The following is a 21,709-nucleotide window of genomic DNA, read 5'->3' on the forward strand; positions in this document are numbered from 1 at the left end:
TCTTTTTCCGTTATCAGCGTTAGCGCATGTGATAGCTACATCAAAGAGAAATTGGAATCTAGAGGACATATGCCGACATTGCGAACAAAAACCTGACTGTAAAGTCTAAGGAGAAAACTAGAAGAAAATTTTTGTCTGTCTCTTAGTAAAATCATGTTTGCCAACATAATTAGGGGTGGGTGGACCTCACAGTGGTCTGGGTTATTTTCAAAGAATAATATGCTATGAAAATAAGTTGAACGCTGGGTAGTAATTGAGGAACAGTTAGAAATTAAAATGCCTATTTAGTGTTGTTTATCGGAAAACTTTCGAAAAAAGCAAACGGAAAACATCAATAGAAAAAATACATTATTAGACTAAAATTGACAATTTTTGACCAAAAGCGTAAGTAAACAGCATAGGAAACCACCTCTGAAGCACAAGTTTAATATATTTGTCATAAACAAAACAGTAAACGACCATAATGCAGAAAAATAGATAAAATAACCAAATAATGACATTTTTGCACATCTAAATCAGTCAAATCTTCAAGGTCAATGCGCGCCATCTGAACGACCTCCAAAAAATCTGAAAAAAAAATGAGACGTCTTTTTGGCACAAATGTTCATTTTTCCGCACTATCCACCTTAACATTTCGAGATTTTTTTTAAAAAAATATACCCTAGTGTGTGTACAGTTATGTTGCTCTGTGAAATCTTGTTTGACAACTGTCATTTTCTGCAAGCTATTCGGATCGAAACGGATCAGCCTCTGTATATAGGCTAACAACGTTTTACTTCATTTTACAAAACAATCTCTCTTTAACCCTATTTTCTCTTCACGTGAGAAGTATTTCGCAACAGCTTATTAGACAATCTAATACATTTAATCTTATTTCCTATTATCAATATGAAAAGGTTTTCCTAACAATTTACATGGCAATCTAATTTACTTAATCTTACTCCTGATATATTAGATAAAGAGTTCTTTCACAATTTTTAGAAGATAACCTGACCTAGATCTCTCTTTTTTTATCTAAGTGCCAGGTAATACTATATTAGGCAGCTAAAAGTCAATAAGAAATACATCAGTAGGGAACAAAATACAAAATTCTTAGTTATAGTATGAACTATTATGAAATTTAATGATTAATGTTTTCATCTTTAGTGTAGAAAACGGGTTCTATTTGCGAATTGAATATTAGCACATGTGTCAACAATTCGGTTCGTGTCAGTTTACTAATAGATATTTCAAAAACAATGAAACGAAATGTGTTTACACCTAATTTACGTAGGAGATCGTAGCTATTACAATTTCGCGTTTCACGAAGTAGGCAAAATTTGGAAGAACCTGAATTCGACTAAAGTTCTACCTAATTGACGAAATGTTTAACTTTTTTTTTTTTTACCAAATTTCAAAAGTACAAAGTGACACATAAGGTATATTAAAATCATTGTACAATAATTGAAATGTGTTATTTATGGATTTTTTATATTTTCTATATCCTAGATTTTACGTTGGTATATTAATGAAATACTTTTTTTTCTTTAAGAGCGCCTTCGTGTTAATACGTGCCACAATAAGTTTGCTGATTGGAGCCATTCTAATGAGTAAGTATGGTTTTACTTCATCTAGACTTTTCTCCACGACGAGCCTTTTTGTTTGTTGGTTTGTTTATTTGTTTGTTTGTGATGGAAATCACCATATGTATAGATTACGTGCGGAAATTTCAACATAAAGCAAACCCTACATAGAAAAGTTGGCTCTTATCTCTACAATTTGCTATTCATTTTTAATTAATTAATTTATTTTGTTACCTAGAGTTTCCCATTTCTTAAAATAGATGAAACTTTATCTTTTATTTATGTTTGGATGATTAACTCTAGACTCTGAGGTTAATGTATATTCTTAAAATATATTTTGAATGAAAATAGTTTAATTTAATCTATGAAAAGTATTATTATTTTCATTCTGTTTCTTTATCAAAGTGATTTTATTTTAAATCCCTAACCAACATCTTCCAACGTGCAAGGTTGAGGTGTCATATAAAAGCCTAAATTTTTCTGTTAATATGGATGAGTGAAGTAATTTCGTGGCAACGAAAGAGCAGTGCAGAGTTATGAAAAATTGTATGTTCGATTAAAAGCTGTATGGCTACTTGGTAAGAAAGGTATATACTAGTTATGATTCACATTTATTAACGAGTTTGGTTTAGAGTTTATATACATCAAACTACGCAAAACATTGAGCTGTTTTAGAATGAGCTATAGTTCGTAGATATAGGTCGAGAGAGTTAGTAGTTAAAGCATAAAACCTCAATATCCTATAATGCCTTTGAAATTCTGTATCTTAAAAACGTTTGGCTCCAGGATCATAAAAAAACATCTGTATGTAGCCAATTGCAATGGCTTATAAATGCATTCGCGATTTTCGCGATTTTGAATAGACAATCCCCAAGACACGATATATATATATATATATATATATATATATATATATATATATATATATATATATATATATATATATATATAATTTTTTTTCTAAATTTGAGACATTTCTCTGTTTTACGCTCTATCGTAAGCGCTATAGAGTCATATCGGGTATCAAATTATCCATTACTACAGTATCGATTAATGTGTAGAAACGACCCTTATCTCCTTATAAGAGTACAAAAACCAAAATACCCAAAATTTCAAAAATCTTGTAACTTTGGTCCCAGGCCAAAGATGCAAAAAAAAAAAAAATCAGCAGATTATAGTGTTTGGGTTCAACGTCTACCTATCCACCGAGTTTGATTGCAATAGACCTGAGACTGTGTCCCTCTCCTTGTCAGAGAAAGGGGTATGTCTTAGATTACTTACGGGTCAATCCATACGAAGTGGTCCAGAGGTGGTCGCTCGACCATCTACGAAAATTATAAAAAATTTGAGTGTGATGACCCTTGTATATGAGACGGTCAATAACATCATTCACGTTGTCGTATGTACAAGTGTTCCTGAATGGAGACCATCTTTGTTGCTGGTGGAGTCCAATTTTTGGCATTTGCAAGCGTTTACGAAAATTACAGTTGTTCAGGACGTACGAATCAGACGAACACCAAACAGAAACGAATGTTTACAGGAGAGACTGAGGTACACGGAGAATATATAAAATGAATATGCACGGTTGGAAACCAATACATGAAATCAACAGAAAAACTACAGAAAAGGGGCTGTATTTCTACTTTACACTTTTAAAGGGGCTGTATTTTAGAATGGCATAAAGTGGGAGGTTCATAAGTTTTGTGCTGAATACTATTGAATGTAAAGAGTGTGTAGAAATGTCCACAGCTATGATACTACTGGTACCGTAGATTTATGGGGGTTCGAAAATTGAAGTTTGTGATTTTGATGCCATTTTGGGGGTGTAATATCTCAGGAGGGCAAAGTGCTAAAAATTGCTGCTTATGCCACAGTGTAATTCTATATGTGAATAAACTATTGAAATAAATCATGACTGATACTACATAGATAAAAAGTGAAGACATGATAAAAACGAGAAGAAAGCATGTGCGTGACGATGGTTGTAGCCCGGAAAAAAATAAATGTTTTGATATGTTTGATGCTAGATCTCAAAAACTATGCATGATGCAGCAATTAGACCCGCTTTTGTTTGTGTTCAGTTGTGCAAAAGCTTGTGGGTGGCGTTCGTTCCATCTTTCTAGCTCCATGATCATTGCCACGTCTATATGGTAAGGGGTTAGCTCCCCTTGCTCCCACGACACATATTGTCGAACTGGATCGCAGTATTTAAGCATTTAATGAATCAGCAAAGTTCATTGAAATCCAATCACAGTTACGGAAGTTAATATCTTCATAAAGTTGCGTTATATAGGATAGATTAGTCTTTGGCTAGCTGGGGACTCCGCCCCTAGACCCACACGTATGCTCGGCCTACGGCCTCGAACCTCTAAAACCTACAATTCTACCAAATTTCAAGTTTCTTTTCGTATTTCAACTATCTAGAAGATAAGATTTTGTGTCACAAGAAATCACCCCTTTAAATAACATGGGAATTACTTCATTCCTCGAATAGATACCTTAAAAACTAAAAATTTTCACTTTTGGCAATTTTCCTGTTGGTAGCCCTGGAAGTCTACAATCATGCCAAATTTCATCATTCTAATCCTGCCGGAAGTGCCTGAACATTTTGGGGTGTAGAAGATGTCCCATACAAATAACATCGGGAAGACTTTTCAGTTCCCCATAAAACCTCTCTACGGTTGAAGATTTTTATTTTTGGTGGTTTACCTAAGTAACACTAATGGAAACGTACAAGCGTATCGAATTTCAAGTTTTTATTCCAATTCCAAGTACCCAAAATATGAGATTAAAAGTCAAAAAAGGGCTCATTTAAATAACATAGAGAATTTCTTCATACCCTCTTTAGAACCCTTAAAAATTAAAAAGATTAACTTTGGGCAATTTTCGTGTGGGTTAGTACTTGAAAGCTACAATCATGTTAAATTTCAACTTTCCACGTCAACCGGAAGTACCCCTTTATTTTATATCAGTTCATGTAGTTTTATATATATTTAGGATAGATATAACGCAACCTTTTGAACATATTAACTTCCGTAACTAGGATTGGATTTCAATGCCACTTTGCTGATACATTAAGTGCCTTAATGCCGCGTTTCAGTTCGACGATGGGTGTCGTGGGTGCAAGGGGGAGCTAACCTCCATACAGGGGTGGACTGGCCATAATCAACTGCCGGTCCGATGGCCGCTGCGCCCTTCTCACATCAGTGCCTTTGCGCCCTCCTCGGGAGGGGCTAAGACCAGTCTTAACCTCGGGAAGGCGCACAGTTTCCTCTCTGAACACTTTTTTTTTTTAAAAAAAACAAAGCTACATAATTATTTTGTAAATTTGCTAGCCTTCGCTAGCTCCACCCCAGACCCCGGTATTTGCTCGGCCTGCGGCTTCGCTCTTTCTGTTTTCGGCGTGGAAATGCTATTAATGATATTAGATTTACCCCTAAATATATAGATTTGACTCTAATATCGGTCATTTTGGACGATTTTTACATATCACCCTTACCAACCCCACGCTTCGCCCCAAATCCCAGTATTTGCTCGGCCTGCGGCCCCGCTCTTTCTGTTTTCGGCTTTGGGAATGTCATTATAATGATCTTAGGGACCCTGAAATTTATAGATTTGACTCTAATATCGGTCATTTTGGATGATTTTTATATATCAACCCTCCCACCCCCACTGCTCCGCCCCCAGGTGCCGTCTTTACTCGGCCTACGGTCTTGCCCTTTCTGTTTTAGTCTTTGGTGGTACCATTAATGATCTCAGCGACTTCGAAATATATTGATTTGACTCTAATATCGGTCATTTTGGATCATTTTTACATGTCTCTCCCTCCCACTCCCGCCGTTAGAGGCGCTAGTGGCGTTACATAAAAACAAGACTCCGTTCAAGACTTACAGATGAACATCTGGAATCATTGTTCTTAATGAACTCAGAAAGAGACATTCTGACAAAAATAGAAAACAATCTTATTATTGACAAAATGTGTGAAAAAAGCAATGAGTTGCGAAGGCTCCTTCAAGCATAAAGCAGTGACTTTACTTTCATTTTCCGGTTTTGTTTTTGAATTTCTTTTTTCGCTAGGTAGGTATATAATTCTAAATTTACTTTTGTTAATTTGTAGTAAATGTTTCAGTGTACACTTTTTATTAACGGTTTTAAAGTTAATGTTATGATGAACATAGCTTTAAAAGGACATAAGTATGAAAAATAGCATAAGCCCCAAACGTAACTCAAATCTTCAGTTATAATTAGGCTGTTAACAAATGTAGCCGAAGAATTTAAACAAGTGGTGTGATTTTTGTAGTCTCAGTTAAAGTATGCAGATTTATATAGGCCTAATATACGAGGCGTGTTTTTTTAAGTAAGACCGTTTGAACATAAGTACACAACGAAAGGTTATTTCAAAAAAGTAAATATATTTTCACAAAGTACATACTTTACTCTATTTTTCGACATAGTTGCCAAGTTTGTTCAAACACTTATCATACCTTTCAATCAATTTCAAAATACCTTCTTCATAAAAACTTGCCGCCTGCTCCGATAACCAAGAGTTCACTGCCGTTTTCACATCGTCGTCAACATTGTAACGGTTGCCACTGAGGTGTTGTTTGAGGTGGAGGAACAGATGGTAATCGCTCGGAGCAAGATCAGGCCTGTAGGGTGGGTGGTCAAACTTCCCAGCCAAAACTGTCCAACAAATCGCGGGTCTGACCTGCAGTGTGAGGTTTTGCATTGTCATGGAGAAGAACAATGCCCTTTGTCAGCATGCCGCGTCGTTCATTTTGAATCGCTCTGCGTAGCTTTCACAGGGTTTGGCAGTATGCTTCTGCATTGCTAGTGGTTCCTCGTTGCATGAAGTCGACCAACAAAACACCATGCCTATCCCAAAACACCGACGCCATGATTTTGCGCAGGGACAGAGTCTGTTTGGCCTTCACCTTTACAGGCGAGTGTGTGTGTCTCCATTCCATGCTCTGTTGCTTCGATTCGGGCGTGATATGCGAAACCCATGTTTCGTCTCCAGTTACGATCTGACTCAAGAAGTCGTCACCTTCTTCGTGATAACGAGTCAAGAACTTCATGGCACACTCAAATCTTTGGTTTTTGTGGTTCTCTTTAGGAGTTTCGGGACCCAACGGGAGCACAGTTTTCTAAACTTTAGGTGTTCAGAAACAATTTTGTAAAGCACTGATCTCGACACTTCAGGAAATTCGTTTGAGAGATCTGTTATTGTGAAGCGCCTGTTCTCACGAACCCTCGCTTCAACTGAAGCCACCAAATCGTCTGTAATCGAAGAAGGGCGACCGGAGCGGTCCTCATCATGGACGTTGTCACGGCCATTTTTGAATTCTCGTACCTACTTACGCACTTTGCTTGCACTCATAACAGTATCACCATACACTTCGCAAATCTGTCGATGAATTTCTGTACCAGACAGGTTACTTGCTGACAAAAACCGTATCACTGAGCGAACCTCACACGCAGCGGGCGACTTAATAGTCTTAAACATTGTGAAAGCACAGAACACAACCGTCCAGGTCAGCTACAGAGTTGAAACTGAGCACAGTTGTTCCCGAGGCATGCCGGTACACGACGCACACGTTAGTTGCGGTATGCGCGCGAACTACTAGTGTCTACAACAAAACGGACCTTACTTAAAAAACACGCATCGTATTTAGTACTCAAAGTCTCTTTGTTTGTTTATGAAAATATTGAATTTGTATAATTATATTGTGATTAACTGCAATAGCTACTTAATCTTTTGTTGTTTTTTGTGTACTAATTTTCCGGGGGAAGCCCCCCGGCACTTTCTTTTATTAGGAGGGGGTATTCCATACAAGCGAAAGCCTCAGATGAACGGCGCCCTCCCAGAGTATGTGACCGCGCCCTTTTTACATAGCCAGTCCACCCCTGCCTCCATACCATAGAGACTTGGCAATGGTCATGGAGCTAGAAAGATGGAACAAACGCCACTCGCAAGCTTTTGCACAACTGAACACAAATAAAAGCGGGCGTAATTGCTGCACCATGCATAGTTTATAAGATCTAGTATGAAACATAATCCAAACATTTAAATTTTTCCGGGCCACGACCATCGTCAGGCAAGTGTTTTCTTATCATTTTTATCATGTCCTCACTTTTTTATCCATGTAATATCAGTTTTTTTTTTTTTTTTTTTTTTTTTTTTTTTTTGCAATAGTTTATTCACATATAGAATTACTTTGTGGCATAAGCAGCAATTTTTAGCACTTTGCCCTCCTGAGATATTACGCCTCAAAAATGACATCAAAATCACAAACTTCAACTTTCAGACCCCCATAAATCTACAGTGCCAGCAGTATCATAGCTGTGGATATTTCTACAGACTTTTTACATTCAGCACAAAACTTATGAACCTCCCACTTTATGCCATTCCAAAATACAGCCCCTTTAAAAGTGTAATTTTCTGTTGATTTCGTGTACTAGTTTGCAACCCTGCATATTTATTTAGACACAAAAGTTTATATTCTTCGTGTATCTCAGTCTCCCCTGTAAACATTCGTTTCTGTTTGGTGTTCGTCTGATTCGTACGTCCTGAGCAACTGTAGTTTTCGTAAACGCTTGCAAATGCAGAAATTGGCACTTCACTAACAACAAAGATGACCTCAATTCAGGAACACTTGCGCATATAACAACGTGAATGATTTTATTGACCTTCTCATACACAAGGTTCATCACACTCAAACTTTTATAATTTTCGGAGATGGTCGAGCAACCATTTTTACCATTTTTGGACCACTTCAGATGGATTGACCCTTACTCATTTCTTGATTCACCTTTTGGTGTAACACCTCCTTCTTGAGAAGTATAGCTTCTAAGGGCTGTTAGCCTTCGAACTAGCTCATTTTTTTAATCTGATGTTTTTTTTCTTTTATACTAAATAACATATATTCAAACATATTCAAATAGCGAAAAATAAGTATAACTACTCTTTCTTATTATTTCAGGGTTATCATACGTCCTCTTTTATCCGGACATGTCCTCTATCTTTTTAAGAGTCAAAAATAGGCAACCTGGTGAATTTTCTCCGACAAAGAAATTTTAAGGATTTTTTTATTCATTCGAAAGAAATCGAAAGTTGAAACAGAAATAGATAGTTTCATTTCGATTCTTGCAATATTTGTGTCTATTGACCGAAAAGGAAACGTGTAACAATTGAACTCAGCTCGGAAGGCGGTCCCCTGCTAATACTGCGCTGAAAAGAAACAGCTATTTGTCCAGCAATAGCATCAGTGGATGCGTATAATAGAAATTGATGTCACAAGCATGAGCTTGGTGCTGCGCTACATGTTCAACATGTCAGATGCTCTATTTCTTTTTTACTTCATGAAATATGGTAACCTTGTGAAATGATTTGATTTTGAATTTAACGTCTCTTTCAGCTGCGAGGCTATATGAGACATGGACCTACTGATTAACGTGGAATCCGAACCACATGAGCTCTTGCCGGTAATTGAACTCGGGTCGCCTACGCCAAAGGCGCGTACACTAACTGTTTAGCCACGAAGGAGCTCAAATGCAACCTTGTATTATTGTTATAGAAGAAGAGTTTCAATGCTAATTGGTCAAACTTTAGAACATCCACCTACTGTACGTAGGGTAACTAGTTACACCGAGGGACATATTTTAAAAATCTAGTTTTTATTCACCCTAAAAGAAATGTGCAGTACAGTACTCCATTCTGTGCACTGAAATTATTTATAGAGTTGGAATCATCTAGATTTCTATTTATTAAAGAATGTAAATAATAGGGCCTAATGATAAAAATAAACATGATTTAATAACTGCTTCATATTAGTTTGTTATCCTAAATAACTTAAATAATAATAATAATAATAATAATAATAATAATAATAATAATAATAATAATAATAATAATAATAATAATAATAATAATAATAATAATAATAATGTGTAACAGTTTCGTGAACTAACTGAACATGTTTCCTTCATTAGACACTGTAAAAGCAACAGGGGCTTGCATCTAAATATATCAGGATTCCAGAAACGTTCTGAACGCTGATTGGCTTGTCAGAACGGTCTCAGCTAATCATAACAAAAGTTGACAAAAGTGAAACTAAAACACCATAAATACCTTTCCCACTCTGGTCTGAATAACTTACCCTATATAACTTCTACATATATACCTTTGTAAGATTACCACTTTTGTGATTTCCTAAATAGCGTAAAATTCGTGTTCCACATGTATAAGAACTTAATTTATAAAAATTAAAATGAAAGTGACTATGTTTATGACTTAATAACTTAATTGCATCGTCAAAGTGAAATGATAAAAACCATCCCAGGCCCGAACCTAATCTATATTGAAAATTTGATCGAGATCGCTCGCGTGGTTCAAGAGTTATTAAGTCAGAAACACAGTCACTTTCATTTATATATATATAAAAGAGATTGAAAATGACAGATATTAGTGTTGAATCTATAGTTTTCGAGGTCGCTGAGATGAACACTCCGGCGTTTAAATCCAAATTCAGCCCGCAACTTGGGGGGGGTTGAGGGGAGGGGAATATATGAAAATGATCGAAAATGACCGATATCAGAGAGCGCTTCAGTAATAGTAAAAAGTGACTGACTAACGGAACATATTACTAATTTTTCTTATTTCAACCCAGCGAAGCAGGTTATTGACGCTAGTCTTTAAGTAATGGTCAGTACAATCTAGTCTAAATTCTAAAATATAGAGATAAGGAATACATATTTTATTACTTTTCTTCTAGATAAACTGACAATAAGTTTCAGAAAAAGATTAAAATAACATCACATCATGTCATTGGGAGGTCAACATTGTCCACAGGTGCATCACCATCACTCAATGAGTTTCTGAACACAAAGTTTCTTATGACTCCCTGTTTGACATGCGATTAAAATTCGGATATGCAATTTAGTAGGTAAATATTTCAACATATGTAAAGCAATATTAAACAAAGTATATTTATGAAAACAATTATTCTAAATCTTTCCACCATGTTGCCGATTTCAAGTTGCCAAAAATAAAATTTCCCCATCTTTTTCTTTATTTGCCAGTCCGACAACATCAACATTATCGTTAGTTAAATGTCAGCTAGAACCAGCGGCGGCCGCTGGGGAGGAGCCAATGTGCCATGGCACTACCACAAATAATACAAAAAATAATATAAATAATATAATTTGCCTCTTACTAAATACTTTTCTCAATTTTACGCACAGTACTTTACTTGCAACGTCATCATTGCTCACGAGATGCTGGTTTGAGTTGCGCGGTGGTCGCGCGCTAGCAGTACATATCTTTCTACTCTGTTCGTGCCAAATTCTACGTTGCTCTCCCGACTGTTCTAAAAATGGTTTGTGCGCATGCTCGTTAGTTGGAGAGCAGGAGAAAAGTACGGAGAAATAAAATAGCGTTTTGTGCCACGATTGAAGGTGGCTCGAAGCGGGAGATTTGTTTCGCTAGGAGGGGGGGCATTGTTTCGGAGCTACAGTCGCCTGGAATTCCAACACGTGATTCCTAATTCACTTGTTTCTATTGCAGTGTTTCCAAACTAGCTACTTATTACATATCAATATGTACCATCTGGATTTGACCCTCCCAAAAAATCGATTTGGAGTTTTTTTCGTTATTGTGTTGTCAACGCAGGTATGCTTTTCCCCCCGGTAATAGATAAAAACACATTGTGCGCATGAGTATTTGGGTGTTGAATGTGGTGTGTGTGTGTATAACTTGCGAATTATATATTTTTGCGAATTTTTGATGGCGTGTAATTAAGTGTAGTGTTGTTTTCTTCTTTCTTCGTATTTATAAGTACTTTCCGTGAAACCAGGACAATACATAACGATGAATGCGGTAAGTAATTTACTGAAAATTCCGTTTTCATCCCTATCATATGACGACAAACTAAGTGTTAAAAATTTAGGAAGGCCAATGCCTAATTTAAAATTGTCTGTTAAGCAAGTGATCCGTAATAAGGAAAGATTGCGTCAATTTAACATGAACATATATTTGAAAAACAGTTGGATTTGTGGTTGTGATGTAGCCAATGCTTTATTCTGTTTTCCGTGTATGTTGTTTGGGGGGGACGCAAGCTGGACAAAATCTGGCGTCACAGACTTAGTGCATATTTGGGATAAGATTAAAAAACATGAAAAGTCAGCAGTACATCTGAACAATGTACTAAGTTTGTCTTTGTTAGGGAAGACAAATATCCAAGCTCGGCTGGATTCTCAATATCATCAGTCCATAGTTAAGCATAATGAACAAGTAAATAAAAACAGATACATTTTGAATTTGATTATAAACTGCATTCGTTTCTGCGGAGCTTTAGAACTTGCATTAAGGGGGCATGATGAGTCTGAGGACTCTTCAAATAAAGGTGTCTTTCGAGAATTAATTGATTTCAGTGCAGAACTGGATAAAGATTTGAAAAGCCACCTAAGTCAGTCATCCGTGTTCAAAGGCACGTCATAAACAATACAAAACGAACTGCTTTCCTGTATGTTACAAGTGTATCATGATGAAGTAGCTAAAGAAATCAGAAGTGTGAATTACGTTGCCATTATAGCTGATGAAACAACAGATATATCTACCCAGTTTCAGTTAGTTTTAGTACTGAGGTATATCGTTGGAGGAATCCCAGTAGAGAGATTCTGGAATTTTGTAAATCCCGATGGTCATGGTGCTCGTGCAATAGCAAATTGCATATTAAACCAACTGGATTCCTTGCTCAGCGAAAATCCAGAGAAACTAATAGCACAAAGTTTTGATGGTGCTTCGGTTATGAGTGGATGCACAAATGGGGTGCAAAAAATCATAAAAGATAAATATCCCAATGCAAATTACATCCACTGTTATGCGCATCAATTTAATCTCATAATGTCTCGTGCAGCATCCATAAACCGCCATGCTCGTATCTTCTTCGCACATTTGTCTGGGATATGCTCATTTTTTTCACAATCAACGGAAAGAACAAAAATCCTCGATGCTATTGTACAGAGAAGACTGCCTCGTACATCACAAACCAGATGGAACTTTCATTCGCGTGGAGTAAATGTAGTGTATGAGTACAGAAAAGAACTGATTGAGGTAATGGAAACAATTGAAAACAGTGAAGATATTAAATTGCACAGTACCATTGAACAAGCTGGAGCATATAAACTGAGGCTTCAAGATCGCACATTTGTATTCTGGCTAACATTTTTACATAGAATCATGCCTCACGTTGAGATAATTTTTTCACAGTTGCAGAAGAAAATCACAGATCCCGTTAAAGTCAGGGAACAAATTCACAATTTCGAAATGGGCATTCAGAAAGTAAGGGGGGAAATTGATCTTATAATTGAGGAAGTTCGGAATGAGTTGGAATTTGATAACATTCCATCAAAAAGGCCACGCACTGATAATAAAGAACTAGACACCATGAAAAGAGATGCGATGGAAGTGTGTGACACAATAGTAGTGGAAATTAAAAATAGATTTGAATTTTCTGGTCATCTCATAGCTACTAACCTATTCCTAGTTGAAGAATTTGACAACTATCACGTAAGATTCCCTGACGAATACCTTAGTGAAATGGTAGACAAGTATCCTGTTTTAATAAAGAATAGATTGAAGAATGAACTTGCAGTGCTGTATGAAAGGGAAGAGCTAAAAACTATTTCTGGAGCTGTTCCACTTTTGTCTCTACTCATCGAAGACGGTTTGCGTGAATCATTTAGTGAAACTGTAAAGCTGTTAAAATTGCTAGTCACAATGCCGATGTCTACATCTGAGGCTGAAAGATGTTTTTCTGCCTTGAAGAGGATAAAGACATTCCTCAGGAACAGTATGAAAGAGGAAAGACTCAGTGCTTTAGGAATGTTATCGTGTGAGAAAAGTTTTGTGAACGATATAAGTGATTTCAATGGGAAGGTCATTGACCTATTTGCCAAACAGAAGAATCGCCGGATGGACTTTGTTTACCGCTCCCATTAGGCTTCTCCCATCTTCTTATATTTAACAGAAGTCACCACATGCTAGGTAAGTTAAAAACTATTCATTTTGCATTATGTTTATAGTAAGTTTAAGGTAGGCATAAACAGCTTCATTATATATATATATATATAATGTTACAATGTAAGAAAATAATTCTAAAATGATGTTATTTGTGCCTTTGCATTACTTCTTCTTCCTCTTCTTTGTTTTTTTTTTTACGGAAATACATTTTTATTATGTACGTTTTGGCACTACCACATCATATACTCACGAGCCGCCACTGGCTAGAACAGTGTGATCAACTGAAAGGACACAGTTTCTCTGCAATAAATCACTACTGATCATAGGTAGAACCATTGATTTATTCCTAGAACTTTTGATAGGTATACGCTCAAGTATTTTCTTAGAAATACATTGTGTACTCACCCTTATACTTGTACTTTCCATTACATGCTGATTTAAAGTGAGTATACAATGAATGCTGAACTACAGTATAAACATATTAGGTGAATATGTGCCGTATATCTTCCATTACATCCCTCTGGGTACAACCGACTCTGGATACAACATATTCCCCTATGTTGGCTTAGTTGTAAAAGAAAGATACATAAATTTTAAATCATTACGAAGAAAATGACAGAAGGCAATTTAGGATTAAGTTAATTTGGCATCTGATTGAAAATTAATATATATTATATATTTAATATTATATATTATATATTTAATATTAATATTATATATTAATATTATATATTAATATTATATATTAATATAATATATATAGGGTAATACAATGCAGTAAAAGTTGTATTTATTTAATACTAGTTTAAAAATGCATATTTCATAGTAGTTTCTCACAAATACTTTCAACTTAGACCTTATTTCAAATCTTGTGTTTCAATTGTAACATTACAATAAATACAATGTTTCTTTTAAAACCTTAATTTCAGCAAGCAATTTTGGACAAGATTGGGAAGTTGCACATATTAAAACAAAAACTCCATACAAGGCTGGTGAGAAACATGAAATTGATGCCTCTATTGGCTTAAGAGTGGGTCTACGATCTTTCAATGTAACCCTCAAAGGTGCGTATGTCACTATAATGTAGCAATAGCAACAATCTCAGTGTATCCGACGTAATTTAGCTTCATATTTTCGAAGGAAAGTGAAACGTAAGAACTAATCAACTACGTAGCCTAAGTGTTGGAAATTGTTTTGCTTATTACCTTTTCGGTGATAGCTGCTATGATACCATTAGCGGTTTTTCTAATCAACTTCAAATACAATGATTTTTAAGTTTTACCTTTTCTTTTCTTGGTTACCTTGATTTTCCTTACTCAGACAAAAAAGCCTGTTCTGTTCTTATCTATGAAATGGTAGTAACACAAACTAAAAAAAAAAAAAAAAAAAAAATACTTTAGAATATGATCCGAAAAAATTAGAAAGTCCGATTCCCATAAACGTAAAAACTAGAAGAAAACTAAATAAAGATCTACTAATAAGTGTTTTGAACATGTATATTTATTCTTTAAAGAATATTTTACATCATATAGAATCGTAAGTATATGCTTGTTCCTATGTAATAGAGTGAATCACATAGAATTTAAGTTTTCCAAATAATTAGATAATACGAGGGTCACTACGAAAGTTTTGAGATACGCATTGCTGTGGTACAGTATTTGAATTCCAACAATTGCGTTCGGTAGTGTTATCCAGAGCGAAGAAGCGAAGCGAGTTTCAACTCGCCTCGCTTATCGGCGTGGCCGTGTCGCCTTCACTTGTTTGTTGATGTGAGCAGTATTCGGCTGTCTAGAATGGAGCTCGAAAGGGAACGTTTTCGGGCAATGATCCTTTACGATTTCAAAAGTGGTTTGAACGAGACACAAAGCCTTGACCGTTTGCAGGGGGCATTTGGGGACCTTGCTCCTTCCCGTGCTACAATTTTTCGGTGGTTTGGGGAATTCAGAAGAGGTCGGACATCGCTTAAAGATGAAGAGAGAGCTGTGTCAGATGAAAACATTGCCGCTGTGGAACAAATGATTCGAGAAAATCTTCGAACAACTTTCAAGGACATTGAATCTACAGTGAACATTGGATCGCCAGCAGTGACAAAAATTCTTCATGATCATCTTCGGCTTAGGAAGGTTTCATCTCGTTGGGTGCCTCACACTGACTGAACAGCAGAAGCGCATGCGTGTGGAATGGTGTGAAGAAATGCTTGCAAGATTTGATGGAGGCAATTCTCGACGCGTCTCTGACATTGTTACTGGTGATGAGACTTGGATCTATTAATTTGACCCTGAAAATAAACACCAGTCTACAGTTTGGATCTTTCCAAACGAAAAACCACCCACGAAAGTGAAGCGACTGAGAAGTGTGGGGAAGAAGATGGTCGCAACTTTCTTCTCCAAATTTGGCCATGTTGCAAGTGTTCCACCTGAAGAACAAAGGACTGTTACTGCTCAGTGGTACACCACTGTTTGTCTAACAAAAGTGTTCCAGAAGCTTCGGGAACGGCATCCAAGAACTGGATTGCGTGGGATCCTGCTTCATCATGACAACGCGTCCGCACACACGGCCAACATCACAATTTAGTTTTTAGAATCTACGGAGGTCAAACTTATGACTCAACCGCCGTATAGCCCTGACCTGGCCCCCGTGTGATTTTTTCTCTTCCCCAGGATCAAAGATCGCATGCGTGGGAAGAGATTTTGCGGCCCTGAAGAAGCTGTAGTGGCTTATGAGAATGAACTTTCAACACTTGAAGAAAAAGACTGGCAACACTGCTTCCAAAAGTGGTTTTCGAGGATGCAAAAGTGTGTACAGTGTAATGGTGAATATTTTTAGGAAATGTAAGTGTTAAATTGATTTTAAGTATGTAAGTCATTTCACATCTCAAAACTTTCGTAATGACCCTCGTAATATCTAATTTTCCGAGAATGCAAACGCACCACTTCTGGAAAAGATAGATTCGTAGCATTCTGTATGATCGGACTAAAATTCTTCTCAGGGTCTGCTTTATTCGAAGACTTGTTAAACTCAGTACATTTGAGGATAATGTATTACTATGAATTTGTTGGGGGAAAAAGTTATATATAATTTCTCCTGTGATATGTTAAATTGCGCAGAGGGAGAGCTTTTAAAAGTTGCTTATTGGTGATTAAAAACACGATTTTAATATCTGTCTTGAAATAGAGTGGTTCGGGGGAAGACGCCCTAATTTTATGTTTAGAAGGTCATATCTCGTTGGAAATTGTGTACAGAAAAAAAAACAATTGGTACAGCTTTGAAGGTTGGTCCTTTGGTAACCTGCACAGAAAGTTTCATTTCAGAACATTGCATAGTAAATACGCTGGAAGAGGACAAACACAACATTACAGTTTGCCATCTTCCCCCAACTGTGCTGGGAAAGATGCCTCATTAATCGGGGGAAGATGACTCAGAAATTGGAATCTTGTAACGCGCGTATTAGGAAAGGAATAAATGTTATATATAAAATATATGATTCAAACACTTATTTACAATAAACTAAAGCATATCTGTACTCTCCTTTAATTTTTAAAAGATAAAATTCAAAGTGAGGTTGAACTACAATAAGAGATTACATGATAGAACATATCTACTGAACTGAAAAGACATATTTATGTTGTTCCGAACAAATACGCTTACACACCTCAATATGTAATATTATAAATGAAACATACTAGCATATATAGTAGCATAGATAACATAATGTTTGGTTATTTTAGTTTTAGAGTCTATTGTTCATGTCCATAACAATAATACATAATCCGTTGAAACTTTTGGGCAAACATTCTACACTACATTTTTTCAGTATTCTTATTCTTGAAACAAACATCACAAATGTCTGGTTGTTTGCTGCATGTTTCATGTAACCATACTTTGCATCCAATGCATTGTTGCCACTCAACCGAAGGACCATTAGGATTGTAATAGCATCGTCCATAGAAAGCACAGTGATCTTCCGAAGGTACTTGAAGTTCATGTGACGCAATTTCTTTTGAACACTGATCTCCATTAGTTTCCCCAAGTTTCACAAGAGGAACAGGTAATATCTTTTGTAGTTTGAGGCCGAGACGATTTCTTTGTCTTACTTTCCTTGCAATGCTTAGGTGTTTTCCTGTGATCTGAAAACGTAAGACTTTTAACTTGGCGTTTGCGGTTTGTCTGAGAATTAGTGAAGGTAGGGGCAGCGTGAAGAGAGAGTCATGTTTATTTTAGTTGAAGATCTACTACTTACATATGAAGGTCTACTAGAATGTAAAGGTGTACGCAAGCCTGTGGATATTGTAGTACCCACTAGAACTCCCGAAGATACGCTTGAAATCGGTTCGATTTGATTTCCTCGAGATTTCTTATATTGGGAATGATATCTCCTATTCCATAGAAGGATTATGTATGATTGATATCCCTTCAGGAATTATCAGGTCTGAAATTGTTTAAGCTCCATCGGGTACAGCTTCAGGATTGTATAGATATATCCCACAAGCAGCAAATTCTGCTGTAGCGTTATTGGTAATAGCTGCCTTCTCCCATGCTTCTCTCAAAAGTGAAGTTCGTGTTGGGATAAGTATGTTGCCAGTTTCGCAAAAAAAAAAAAAAATAAAATAAAATAAAAAAAAATAAAGAAGTGCTTTAGTAGTATGAGAAACGACCCGTGGTTGTAAGTGGTTAACCCTTTCAGTCACGAATTTTTGTTACATGGTAAAAAAATTATAAGCTTGTTATATTAGGTTATTTGGACGTATTAAACATAAAATACACGGAAGTTTTAAATTTTACTTTGTAGTTTGCGAAATTCGGACCGTGCAATATATAGGACATCGTGACTACAATTACCTCGGGTAGTCCCATATATAGGACATCGTGACTAGTAGTAACAGTAAAATCTAATACAGTGAAACCTGTCCTTAGCGGAATCGAGCGGGACTTGCAAAAACTTCCGTTAAAGTCAGGTTTCCGCTTAGTGGAGGTAGACTTTTCCTTTCTTGAAAAAAAATACATGCTTATAAAGGGGCATACTGAGAAAATATATTGCTGTACGTACATTGTTCGATTACAGTACTTCTTTCTTCTACGAACAAATACACAAAAAAATTAAAATGAATACAAAATATGCTATGCACACTTTTTGTTTATTTCTCTAATAGCCAAGGAGAGTTTTATGTGTACGTTGCTGCTTGACTTTCCGCATACAGTTTAGCCTGAGAAATTATACTAAGTGAATCAGAATCATTTTTTCGTAAGGCAAATTTTCGAAGTTCCTTTAAACTTCTGAGACAATCTTGATATGTATTTATTCTACACTGTTCTTGGAACTCGGTATCGTATTCCTCTATCTCGTTTTCTTCTTTCCGATATTCCGTATGATTCTTCATTAAGTTTCTGTTATTAAGGACAATTTGTGGTGGTGAATATGAGCAGTGGTTGGGAAAGGTCAACATTGTCCAGAAATATTTAACAAAAGAACGATCATTTTATCGCAGACAGCATAATGTATATGTCTCACAAAATGTCTAAACATCATCTAAACGTAGTAATCCGGAACTCAGAATTTTCCGTTAAATGTTTATTTTTCTTTCCGTTGTCCGCGTAACACAGTTTCCGCTTAATGAAGGGAGTTTTACATGTTTTGTTCTCCAAAATTCATGGGACCGTGAAATATTTCCGTTTAAGACAGTTTTCCGTTTAATAAAGGGTCCGTTGAAGACAGGTTTTACTGTATTACAGAATGGTATCAAATGAGAATGAAGTTGATTTGTATCTCATATTATGCTTTTTTTTATTCCGTAATGCGTTACAAATATATAATTAAACATAAAACTTTATATCATATTCATGTTATGAATTAGAAATTCTCTTTATTCCATTACTTTGTATGGAAAGAACTGAAACAGTTATTGCCTTTAGCTATGCACAGCGCTACTTTGCACTTGGAACACACAATGTATGTTTTACCTTTGCAACCCTCTCTTTTACATCTTGATTGGCTTTCCTGCTCAATGTACTCTGGAAAATGGTTGAAGCCATCAAAACGAACGTCTTCTACTGGACGAGTAGCGGGTACTCTCTTTGGGTACCCGATATGACTTCTTCGTGCGGAAGCCTACCCCTCTTCCTACAATCCTGTCTTTTAGATAGAATGAAAGCTTCTCCAACATACTGGCGAAAGTGAATGAGATCCATCAATCATCAAAATTCGTGAAAAGAAAGTTCGCAACTTTTTTTTGTACTGCGTACAAATTCGTTGCATAAACCATATTTTCAGGAAGATCTGCAGTGAAATATCTTTAAAAAATTTGGGTTGGATTTCGTAACTCCACGATATCATCCGGTGTATTTACAAAAGATTCCATAGGCGTTGTCTCAAAGCTGGATCCTTGAATCCAAGTTATATCCTTTTTCGCGGTTAGTTCTTTGTCACAAAAATACCGTTTCTGAAATTCCTTTTCAGTTAGGCACGTATGGATGGTAACACTCTCGCTAACAGATTGGTTACTATTTACGTTCACACAAGCAAGGTAATTATTTGACTGCAAATAGAAACTCGGATCATTGTCTCGAACAGGATTTGATTCCAATTCTTCGAATAAAGGCGGCAACTCACTGTCGTCCAATAGCAATTCAGATCATTCACCTGGAGAATCATCTCTAAAATCCTGGAGCTCGTCACCTTCTTCGTCACATAAATCTTCTAAATCTGATACATTGCCATTTTCGATCAAAGACAGAATCTCATCACAACTGAGTTTCTTTCTGTTTGCTCTAACTCCTGGTTCACCTTTTCCACGACACTTGATGTATTCTTCATCCATTTTTAAACGAGCGAAGATAAAACGCGTCAAACGTGTAGCATCAAGCTTAGCAAACTGCGTACACAATGCTTTATTCACGTGTGAATCATTTTCTGATTCCGAACCGATCAGGGTAGTAACAGTCACATTGTCCTATATCTAGCACGATTTTTTAAAAGCACGTGGAATGAACCCTTTAGAGTATAAAGTTCTCAAAACTAATTAATTGATATATTTTGTATCTAATTTATCAGGAAAAAAAATAAAATTTGCGAATTTTCTTTTGTTTTAAAGCTCTCGACCTGTTTTTAGGTGAGCACTTCTTCAACTTCGTTGTTTAATGAAACCCGCCTTCTAAATATTCATGACAAGAATTACAATTTTGTATAATTGTTGTCGGAGCTTCTCGATACTAAAACAAAGACCTTTTAAATATACAACGGGATAAAAAATAGCATGTGAAACGAAAATATAAAAGAATAAAGCAGGTTTAAATCCACTGTCCTATTTATAGGACGAGGTGACTGAAGGGGTTAAGTTGTTCTAACCAATGCAAATTATAACGCGGAATAAACAATATTATTACATCATTGTCTGACGCTGTTTGCTGCATGTCTGCATCAGTACAATGTAACGAGTGCCCTCCAACATCAAAATTATACGTCCAGGAGGTTTTCTGGAAATGAAGTGTTTGCAACCAATGCATAAATATGTCAGAGTTAACTTAAACTGATATCTGATTCATAACAATTTGTGCACTAATGGAAAGACCATATTCCCACTTAGATTTTTAATTATTTCCCTTCAAAATACTTCAATGGTAGAAAATGACGTTCTGCGTGCAACACACAATGATCAAGTTAGTTTCACTTTTTTCCACTGAAGTTACCTGATTTACTCATTTCGAACCCTTTGCAGCAATTACTGTTTCTGGCCTGGAGTTTAATTGGAAGCCCATTTCGCTGCAATTATATATATGTCTAGTAATTTCCAACAAAATATTTTTAAGAACACCCAGCTGCCCAAAATATTTCCCAATGTGTTCCCGATTAATAATTTCTGCAATGCTTCTCGACGATCCTTATGTTGTTCGATTTACGTTTTTTACATGTTCGATATGAAATGCCGTAGAAATTGGTAGCCTGAAACGCAGTCATTCCTTCTGTAAGAACATACTCAGCGGCCATCTGAAGACTTATTGCATTCCACTGGCCACGATTGGATACTCTTTCGTAGTGGTGGGGCATTGTGGACTTCAGAACAATCTGTAATAAACACAGATAATTATAAAATGGACGACTGGTCTACGTACATATTTTGGAATTCGAAAT

The 21,709-nt window shown here is 36.2% G+C and overlaps 1 protein-coding gene across 2 annotated transcripts in view; it reads left to right on the top strand.

The window, feature by feature from the left end:
- Nucleotides 1-1,531: 1,531 nt before the first annotated feature.
- Nucleotides 1,532-21,709, top strand: part of LOC145666591 (dual oxidase maturation factor 1-like) — a gene marked incomplete at its 5' end in the record, with an annotated part of 63,627 nt that continues 43,449 nt past the window's right edge. For both annotated transcript variants that reach the window (XM_081733989.1, XM_081733990.1), the window contains 2 exon segments: nt 1,532-1,589; nt 14,514-14,648. In XM_081733989.1, coding sequence (XP_081590115.1) covers nt 1,532-1,589; nt 14,514-14,648 — 193 coding nt within the window.

The sequence above is a fragment of the Thermobia domestica genome, chromosome 12 (genome assembly GCF_964235325.1).
Source record: "Thermobia domestica chromosome 12, izTheDome1.hap1.1, whole genome shotgun sequence".
NCBI classification, from domain to species: Eukaryota; Metazoa; Arthropoda; class Insecta; order Zygentoma; family Lepismatidae; genus Thermobia; species Thermobia domestica.